An 11059-nucleotide genomic window follows, 5' to 3' on the forward strand; every position below is an offset into this window, starting at 1 on the left:
ATAGGCTATTAAACGCTGAAACTATTTTCTCAAAATAGAATACTGCTGTTCGGTATAAAAAGTGTGAGATACCATGGTATTCCATTTACCTTTGAATTTAAACTTATCGTTTGTTGTGACTGCTTCCAGATGAAAGACCATATTTTATGAGCTTAACAAAATCCCAGAATCAAATAAAAATGCTAATAACACCAAAATAATAGCAGCAGTAAAGAAAAAAAAATTAAAGAATCAACTATTTTAAAAAGCATAAAAAGACGATAGATCGCCAAAGAAAAGTTTATTTCGTTTTTTAAATATATTTTAATAATTTTAATGCATTTTGGTTGCTTGGATACGATCCTTTTTGTGTGCAATAAAAGTTAAAGTTTTTCTTCAAATCGAAACTGTCAAAGCACTTAATGGTCTTTCTTTTTAAGTTTTCGATTGTAACAATGGCAAATTTTTGTCGAAGATTTTCAGAAAATCTTAATGAATGTAAAAGTTCCTTTTTGTTCAAGAATTTCATCTTCTTTGATGTTCTTTTTAACAGTATATATTTATATTTTAACATATATATTTATCGACAACAAAGTTCCGTTTTTCGTGATTAAAATTCCTACATTCAGTTCAATTATATTGTCAAAAAGCTATTTTTAACACTCATGGTCTTATCAAGATTACAATTGTTTGTTACATTGACAGCTTCTAAAGTATTTTGTATATTAAAGACAATGGCTGTAGCTATAAAAAAGATTAAATTTTTTTTCAATCTGTGGTTTGTAGTTTGCCGTTTCGTAGTTCTTTTTATCAACAAAAAAAACTAATTTCTGCTTTTTTATCATTTTGAATTTTTTTTTTTAATCATGACACATCTGCATTTACAATGAATGTATATCTAAATCCGAGGCAAACTAATAATAAAAAATGATATGGTGACGAAAGTGATGGTACTGAGCATGTCTACTATCGCATGTCACTTGTAATGGCGATAGATTACCAAGCGTCTTGTTCGTCTTCGTTTTTTTACCACATTTAACTGAACAACTTGTGGGTCACGATATGATGCAACTCGTTTTCTGTTTGAATCTTCAATTTTGTTGAGTTTTTTTTTGTGATAACTACTAAGATCTTTTTATTTCATGGTTTTTATTTATTAAATCGAATTATCATCATATAAAATCTCGATACTTTCTGTAAAGCAAAGAAGAAATCTGGAAAAATCAGAAATGCACCATAAAGAGTCGATGAATGTGTAATTGACATTTGAAATTTTTTATTGCATTTGTTGTTTTTTAGAACATCAGGTTATTTGCTTTGATGCCCAGTAAATTATTCCATGCATTTTTAACAACCATAATTCATTTCTATTCATTTTAAGTTCTTCTCTAATTTATTACTACAATTTTTAAAAACGGTAAACAGAAAAAGTAGTAAGAGGGCTGCGATTAAAGACTTTCTAAATAGCCCAAGACAGGTATTCATTCAGCTGCTGCCATTACCAGAGATTCTTATATACAATGCCCATATAGTTTTTGGTGATTTTATGAGGAGACGACAAAGTTTGGCATCTACAGGATGGTGACAAGGTATACTAAACAATAATATAAACACTCATTAAGATCAATAAGTTAGTGGCCTGACCCCCTATTTTATTTTATTTTTTTTCTTTTCCCAATTTTGAAGGTAAAACACTCTTTTCAGTTTTAGATAAAAATTTTAACTTTCATTGTATATTTTACAGTTATCTTTTTATTTTAAAATCATGAGAAGAGAAAAGTACCTTAGCAATTTGGTAACTAATAGTTCTCCTATAAAGATCTGTTTATAGTATTTCTTTTTTACAGAATTAATGTTTAAATGGTATTAGCCCTCCTCTCTTCCCTTGTCCCAAGATTTTACTTTGGTCCCACAATGTAAAGCAAAAGTATTTTAACAAAATCCAACTGGTTTATTTCATATAGCCAAGTATAAAGACTTTTACAATGTGGAAAATATAAGAAAGTAAAAGTTACAAATACCATAAGGTAATAAGTATAAGTACAAAAATGCGCTGAAGGATTTTAAAAAAGCATCTAATATATATATATATATATTAATATGTTAGTACCTTGATTTTTAATTAGATATATTTGTTAATCATGCATATTTGTTAATCAAGTGCTTCAATAAGTCAATTCCAATATTTGAGCCGCATAAAACTAAAGCCAAGTTTTTACTTTGGTAATCTTTTTTTACTTTTCTTACTCCTGCTATCAACAATCCTGCAGCTCCTTCAATAATTTTACTTTCATAGATTAGAGTGTCAACCACTGCTTTTTCTATTTCTTCTTCTTCAAGGAGAATCCATTCATCAACATATTTTGCACAAATATCAAAAGTAATGCAACCTTCTGCCACAGGTCCTCCCAAGGCAATTGTATCTTTGTGCTTGTATTCGTCTAAGACCTTTCCAGCTTTTACAGAATCATACATGAAAGAATTGTTAGCTGATTGCAGTCCAATGATCTTAATATTAGGCTTACATGCTTTTGTATACAAGGCAATACCACTTATTAACCCTCCTCCTCCAATTGGAACTAAAATAGCATCCACATTAGGAAGTTGTTCTAAAAGTTCAACAGCAACTGATGCCTGTCCAAAAACAACGTCCCAATTATTGTATGATGAAATAAATGGCAAATTATTTTCTTCTGCCATTAGAAGAGCTCTTGAATGAGCTTCACCCATATCCTTGGAGTTTATGTCAAGATTTACATTTTGATAATATTTCAATTTATCCACTTTAGCTTTGGATATATCAGCTGTAGCATATACAGTAAGTTTAATTTCCATTATTGATGACACAAATGCACAGCTTAATGCATGATTACCTGCAGAAGCTGTCACTATTTGTTTCGGTTTCTTGCTGACATCTTTCCCAACTAAATTTTTAATTGCATTTGAAGCACCGCGTATTTTAAATGATCCAGTTACTTGTTCTGATTCTAATTTCAAATATATGTTACAACCAGTCTCAGCAGTTAACCATTTTGAATGGAGCAGAGGCGTCCTTAAAATAATGCCTGATAAATTGTTGTAAGCATTTTTAACAGCATCAATAATTTCCTCTTTATTCATTAAAAATTTTTCTTCTCTACTTTATGTTCTCTCTTATACTCCGACTAAAACTTATCACCAATTCCAACTTTTAAAACTCAGCAAGAGCGTAATTTATAAAATACTATTCAAATTCAAACAAATTGAGTAAAAGCGATCTGGCGTAAATGTAAATGTGACGCAAGGTGAGATTAGGAGCGAGTTGAAGTAAATGAGAACTGGTATATTCGTCCCTTACAATTTTACATAAACCGGCGCAACTGGGTTATCACAACACTTGTAATATTAGGCAATAGTTTTTTATGAAAGTTTTGTTTCATTTTAAAATGTTTAGGTTTAAAGGTCAATTTTTACATATCTATTTTTTGAATATCATCTTAGTTTTTGTCTAGCTATTAGAGTTCTGGAGGTGAGATGTACGTAAGGTCTTCCATCTGATCCCACTAACAGGAAACTTAATACTTTATATTTATCCGGAAATACTAACAATTAACTTTTATCTATTGTGAGTTTGAAATCAAATTTACATGCTAATACAAAATTTACATATATATATGTACACTGTGTCCGAGTTATGGAAGAATATTGATTTCTGTTGTGAAGTATTGCCGCTTTCAAACTTCTCGCAGAGCTTCTCAAAATAGTCACTATTGTTGATGAAGAGTGAGAAATTTTTCTTGAAACAGAATCAAAGATGATTTCCTAATCTTTACAATCATCATCTTCATTTAATATATCCATGTCAACTTGATCATCATCTTCTTTTAACATCAGGCCTTTAATATTTTTATGTATTTATATTTTTATGTTGGCATTTAATATCCATGTCAACTTGATCTGTTTTGGTGGAAATGGTCTTCTTTTCCTTTTTTTTCTGACAACCACAACGCAACGCATCTCCAACGCAAAAGTAAGTTATTCAGGTGGCTTGTTTGCTCTCGCCCAATTTTGGGGACTTCGAATGACATACTTTTACAAAGTACATGAATGATTGAAACTTTTGCATGAGGGTTGTTTGCCAGATCTCTTAACCATTGTTCTAATATTGGTCTGCAACAGCCAAAGATGGTCCAATGAGGAGTCCAGGATTTTTTAGTCCCAAATAAACATCTCAAACAACTTTTATAGCATTTAACATCCGCAAACAGAAACAGTTTGTTAGTAATTGTAAATGTCTAGAAGCCAATATAACAAATGATTATTGATTTCTTAAAGTCTTAACCAGAAATATGAAAAAATTTCTTGTACTTACAAAAATATACAGGATAATAAACATTACCATTAGATATATTATATATATTAAATGGTAATTATTCTCAGCATACACAGTTAACACTAGATATTATGTAGTATTAACTGTGTATGCTGAGAATAATTACTTGAAAAAGAAAGCGTAAGAATGCTTGTTTATACGGACAGCGCAACTCGATTGCCAGATTTAAGTTATATTGAGTTATAGAAGGATTACTTAGATAGAAAAATCCGTCCAAAGTGTTTATAAATGAAAAGCTGTAAAGCATGCTAAAGAGTTTTTGAAAATAAATAAAAATTGTTTTTTTTTACAGTAAATTTGAAGGTTTTTTCTAAAAACACTAATTGTTCATGAAGTAAAATGTGTTCTTCAAGTTTTTTGCTGTTAAAGTTAAAGTGAAAGCAATAAGACATAAAAGATTACTCCATATGGAGGTTAGAGATAGTGTAAGGTTGGATTAAAGAGTAGGCTATAATGAAAATTTTGAATAACTTGACGTATTCATATCTGTTTTTCTTTTTCCTCCTACTTTTTCCAGCATAACTCCCTAACAAATAATAGAAGGCTAAACTTAGCGAAATTTGCCACTCATGCAGTTATTTTGTTTTTCAGATCGCATTTCATGAATTCATGATTTGCGCTGAAAATTTTTTTCTCATGATAAACAAATTCAAAAAAATGCTGACCTTAGTCTCAAGAAAAAAAAGAAACCACAGCCAGTTAATGCCATTTTACCCGAGGAGGAAAAAAAAGTGAAATGCAAGAATGTTGATGCTCTGCAGCAGGGAAAAAGTCCAAGGAAAAAAAAAACAACAAAATTTAGCAGACGAATACACTTCATACAAAGGAAAGGTTGTAACAGGCAAACTTTTTTTTTAGTTATAAATGGACCTAATGTTGTAACAGATTGTTTTAAATGCTGCTAATAAAAAGATTTCGACAAATTTTGTATGCGTGGCTCATGGGGTTCTTAAACTGCAGTTCTTGTAGGTCTTGTGAAGACTGTTGAAAACGAGTTGGTGTGAAAAAACTAGCATGTAGAAGGCAGTCAAGTGCTAATTATCTAAAAAAGGAACAAGTGAACAATCAGATACGCAAATTATGTGTTTGATTACTTTGGATGAACAGTGCTCGTGTATATTAAATTCTTGTAAAAGGTGAATCTAAAAACCTAACCAAAAACAGAAGGAGTCATGTGCTAGGAAACAACTTGATGATGCCACTGAAAAACTCATTTATGATTAAATGGTTTCCTTTGCTATATCAGTTAACATACGCTTCTCTAAAACCCTAATTGCAAAAATTTGCTGCTACGTTTAAACCTAAGGCTTCACAGACTTCCAAAAAAATGATCTATTGCTCGCAAAAAATAGAGATATTAGTTTCTAACTTTCAATCTACAGAAAACTTTGACAATAATCTATACCTCTACAGCTGAAGCAACAAATACCAGCTGTCAGTTTAAAACATAGGAATACATAAATACAAGAAAAGTAAGGTTCGCATATTATATGTGGCACTAAGAAATTGATTCTAGTGAGCCAAATGAAATTGTATCATATCTTCTAAAATATTTAGTTTCTAACAAAATTAATTCCAACCATCTTGAGCTTTTGTCTGACTTTAGTCTTACGGTAGAAAAAACAGGAATATCGATATTTCTGTTATCTTGATCAAGATAACAGCGGCAATAACATAAATTGTTCAGAGATGACAATCCTTTTGACATTACCAAACAAAACTTTCCAGTGCATGGACACAGCTCCCTTCCTTACAAACCCAATTTTGGGGATGTTGAAATTGTCTCTGCTAAACATATTTTGTAATTGCTTAGACAGGAAAGTAGCCACTGCCATAAACAAAACAGCTAAAGTAGAATGAAACACTGAACAACGCAGTCGACTTTTATCAAGTGAAACTCAGAAAACGACTTCCCAAAGAAGAATGACAGCGACGCGTTTAAAGTATGTTCCGTCTAGTCATCACCCTAGATTTGGAATGGTTTGCTAAGAAATTTTTTCTGAGCTATATCAACTATCGAACTTATGTTCATTAAACTGTTTTTGATTTGCTTGTGCATATAGAAAGCAATTGACAAACTATTTTTTTCTTTGCCTTTAAAAAGTTATTTTTGTCTGTTTTCTGCATTTACTAACCTTCATATTTTATGCCTTAACTAGTGGGCATGTTCTAAGGACATTAGGCAGTGTATGGTCTCCAATAGCAATTGAAGGTCCTTTTGTTAAAAGTGTTTCAGCAGGGTTATGATATTACTGAGGTAAATTGTGGTCCAGTGATCAAAAAGGTACGAAAAGTAATAGTAATGTTCAGACGATCACCAAAAAAACGATATCTTGCAGAAGTATGTTGTGGCTGAATTTGGGAAACAAATAGCTCTAATTAAAGACTGCAAGACAAGGTGGAACAGTCTTTTGTCAATGCTTCAACGCGTCTATTTATTAAAAAATTGTATACAAAAGGCATTAATAGACATAAGTCTACCGGAAGGTGAATCTTTGGCTTTATCTAATATTGAGATTAAAACTGTATCTGCTATCATTAATGCGCTATTCCCAGTAAAAGCAGCAGTTGAGGCCCTTTGCCGTCGGGATGCTAATTTGTTTACAGCCGATGTTGCCATAACTTTTATGTTAAAAAAATCTTAAAGATGCTAACAACGTTATAAGTCAAAAGTTGCATTCATCTCTCGTTCTTATCTTTTCTCAAATCAAGTCCATGTTGTGCAAGCTTTTGTTCTAATAGCTCAATACACTTATCTGTAGACATTGATCCCGTTATACGAATTAAGCCTTAGCTCCAGAACTGACAATTTCGTGCATGTAAATTAATATTCATGTAGTAACGGTTACGCAGTGATGTCCATTCATCAAAAGATAAAGAAAATCTTTCTCCTACACCGAATTCAGGTTTTTTTTTGCTAGCTATTTCAGTAATAAAAAAACTCTTTCTTTTTTTGCTGTAATCTACAACCATTTTACGCACAGAGGGTAAACTTTTGAATCCTGTAGCTATAAGATCTGCACGTATATCACTAAAACGGTATATCACGTTGAACGAAGTCCCATCAAGGGCTGTTAATCGTGCAAGTGTAGCAGGAAGTGATTTTTCTTCTCGCTCCAATATCGAAAAATAACTGGTTAACGTTTGTTTTTTTTATTGGTGGTTCATCTGTTTACTGAAAAAGTAGTTGCTGTGAGGTTAATTTTATGGACGAAAAGTAAGTGCGTGTGGAAACCTTTCGTTGAACCACCTACAATTTTTAAAATTTTTTTGCAGTCAGTAGACTTACACATTGCTGTTTGCCCATTTTCTTCTCTTAAGAAAAGTTTCCAAACAGCAGAATTACTTTTTTTGTCATATTCCATGTAAGAAGCCATTATAATTTTAGAAAATTTACTGTTCAAATAACCAGCAATTTTATTTTTTATTAAAACTTGCACTATAAAATAGTCACAAACAGATAACGTCTGTTCGAGATAAAAATTGTCAGAAGCTTGAATAAATGCGACTAAGCATCAAAAATTTTTAAGAATGAATTGCAATCCAATTTCAATTGTTATAACAACTTTAATCCAATTATTCAAAAGCATAACTGCAAGACTTTCGAAATTGTAAAGTTCGAATTTGATTGCAGTCGAACGAAAAAAATAATTCAGGAATTTTCAATACGAAAGTAGTCAAATCTTAATCGAAGAAATTTTAATTTAAAAATGTTCAACTGAAAACAGTTTCAAAAAAAAATCCCGGGATTAAATGCTTAATCCCGGGATTGTTAAAAACCGCGGAATCCCGGGATTCCCAACCCTATGTTTCAGCAACTTGGATATAAATTTAAACAAGATGCTCCATTAAAAGGTAATTATACAGAAGAAAAAGTTAAGTGATGGTTTTAAAATTTTTATAACATTTTCTGTCACGAAGTTTAAGATTCACTTTGAAAAATTAAATTAATATTTTCAGAGAATCAGTCCTTTACATAACTTTAACTTAACACAACTTCTGTTTTCATAATTTCAACCTTAAATGTCTTCAGACATTTAAAATTTATTTTCTGAACATGAACTAATTCAGGTGTGGTTCGTTCATAAAAAGGATTTTCCGGTTATCACCATCTGGCGCAGTTGCTGTATGACATTTATGACGTTCATGGTTTATTTTGTTAATTGTTAGTCATTTATGGCAGATTATTTAATATAAATAAATGCTGCATAATCTGTCACTGTATCATCAGTGTTTAAAGTTTTTTTTTGGCATTTTAAAAGTTTCGAAAAATGAGCTGTCGCGATTTTTATCTTTTAAAATTAAGGCCTTTATTTTAAGAAGGCCTTAATTTTAAAAGATAAAAATTTTAAACTATTAGACACTAATGAAATTTTAAAAAATACGGTTTTATCCTAAAAGCTAATTACTAATTAAAGAAAAACAACAATGAACACGATGTCTGCACCTGATTTATTTATCTACCTATATAACACTAACACCACAAAACAATAGTTTTCAATTAGAGTAGACTCCACCCTTCCCATCCCTCTCTTGACTCCTACATTAATGAATAGATAAAAGAACTAGTTTAAACTAGAAACAAAAAGAAATGAAAAGTGAGCATTATTTCTACATTTATAAAAATACAATTGAAAAAAGCCTTACAAATTTACAAATTAAAAAATAGAAAAGGAAACATATTACAATTAATTTTTTAGTATATATTATAATTTTCTATTTGACACTTATATGTATATATTGAGCCTATTGTTTTAACATAAATTTGAAAAAGTTAATTTGGGTTACAAATACAATTTATATATTACTATTAAACACCTAAATGCATATGTATTTAGTGAAACACAAGATTGGCATAGATGTTCTTAGCTATTCTTTTTTTTTGCAGATGTGAATAAAGTAAGATGGGTTCTCAACTTCCTCCAATCCTTTAAAATCAGCAAGCACTTTCTGTTGACCTGCTCCAAATATTTCATCAATCATATTGTCAAACTTTGATAGCAAATGTGGGTAGTAGGACAAACGAAATTTACTGAAAAAAGAAAGAAAACACAGCTTAAAAGTAAAAACAGCTACCCATTAAAAAAGCTCAGTGATGGCTTAATTTTCTTTTATATTATCCCCTACCATCCTTCGTTATCATTTTCATCTTCATAAACAATATAATCTAATGTAACCATGTGATAAGTACCATCCACCATTAAAACAGAGGTTTTACAATCCACTCTATTTTTACTCTAAAAACAAACAAACAAAAAAAAATCAAACAACTAAAGCTACACAACTAAAAAAAAAATAAGTAGGGAAGAGTTTACCTGATAATATATATTTTTCATTGGTGCTTTGTGGCCTTTAACTATTGCATCATAATTCCTATGATCTATCAATAGTATACCACCAGGCCTCAGCAGATCATAGAAATTTGTAATGGCTGTACGATGTGATTTCTGTGTTCCATCAAAATCTGGCAAATGAGCAAATGAATTACCCATACAAATAATTGCATCAAAACCATTGCCTGGTACTTTAATATCAGCTTCCTTTAGACGTAACCAATTTCCTTCCTCAATTACTAAATAAAAAATCATCACTGATAAGAAAGAAAAAACTTGTAAATGTATCCATAAATTTGAACAATAATCTTTTCATTTGATAAATAATATTTATATTTTCATATGCATGTAAAAAATGCTTTTTTTAGTATGTATTTTTGATGTAACCTTTTTGATTTACAAACAATTCTTTTTCTTATATACATACATACATACATACATACATACATACATACATACATACATACATACATACATACATACATACATACATACATACATACATATGTAAATATCAATATTACCCCAGTTATCAAATGCAGGTTCTTTTCTTCTATCCCATCTCTTCTTAAGGGCATACTTAAGCATTTTGTCAGATGCATCACAACTAGTTACTTGAAATCCTTCCTCTAGCAGAAGAATTGAATCAATACTAAAGCAAGATAAAGCAAAAGAAATTAATACAAACTTTTTAAACAGATAATGAGGTGGTAATTAAAGTAAATATTTCATATAAAATAATGACCAATCTATATTGTTGATATAAACTTGTAAGTAAAGAGTAATAACACAGCTTTAAAAGTTAAGAAATATAAGTATAAATTTAGCTGCATCGAATATATAGATAGTAAAATATTTACAACTTTAATTTAAATTAAGATTTAAATCTAATTTGAAAACTGAAACAAAAAACAAAAAAAACAAAAAACAAACAAACAAAAATTTAGAAAAAAAAAAAACATACCCAGTGCCGCAAGCAACGTCAAGAATATGCTGGCAATTGTGTTCTTTTAAAATCGAAAGAAGTTGATCTTTGTAATATCCTGTTCTTTGACTTTCATCTCCAACATACTTATGCCACACTTTAGCTGCTTTTCCGTCTGCGTATTGATCAGGTATTCCTCTGGCAGCGATTCCAAGGGTTCTTGTACGAAAAATTCCATCTACTCTTTCGTCCATTTCAGTTCAGTTGTCAAGCCTCTGCCCCTCCTCTGAAATGAAAGTTAATGTATAAACCCCTGATTTAGATAAACGGCGCCCCAAGTACCCAAGTGAGATTTAGTTTTTTTACAGGAGTTAGAGTAAGCAGAGACTAATTTATATTCACTTTACACCGGAAACAATTTGTACTCTAATAATTTGGAACCAGTATCAA

General features: G+C 30.6%; 2 protein-coding genes across 2 annotated transcripts; both read right to left on the reverse strand.

Moving 5' to 3' along the window:
- Nucleotides 1–806: 806 nt before the first annotated feature.
- On the reverse strand, nt 807–3279 carry LOC149889521 (uncharacterized). The gene is made up of 2 exons (XM_090085951.1): nt 2090–3279; nt 807–1573 (listed from the first exon to the last, which is right to left on the reverse strand). Exon 1 carries the CDS (start codon nt 3097–3099, stop codon nt 2119–2121), a length of 981 nt encoding a protein of 326 aa, XP_089942077.1. The 5' UTR covers nt 3100–3279; the 3' UTR covers nt 807–1573; nt 2090–2118.
- Nucleotides 3280–8782: 5503 nt separating this feature from the next.
- Nucleotides 8783–10931, reverse strand: LOC149889522 (glycine N-methyltransferase-like). The gene is made up of 5 exons (XM_090084550.1): nt 10649–10931; nt 10209–10336; nt 9667–9923; nt 9479–9588; nt 8783–9383 (listed from the first exon to the last, which is right to left on the reverse strand). Exons 1-5 carry the CDS (start codon nt 10861–10863, stop codon nt 9221–9223), a joined length of 873 nt encoding a protein of 290 aa, XP_089940676.1. The 5' UTR covers nt 10864–10931; the 3' UTR covers nt 8783–9220.
- Nucleotides 10932–11059: the final 128 nt, after the last annotated feature.

This window comes from Hydra viridissima, unplaced genomic scaffold (assembly GCF_058129835.1).
Source record: "Hydra viridissima isolate aposymbiotic clone 2 unplaced genomic scaffold, HvirCarnegie_v1 scaffold_4, whole genome shotgun sequence".
Taxonomy (NCBI): domain Eukaryota; kingdom Metazoa; phylum Cnidaria; class Hydrozoa; order Anthoathecata; family Hydridae; genus Hydra; species Hydra viridissima.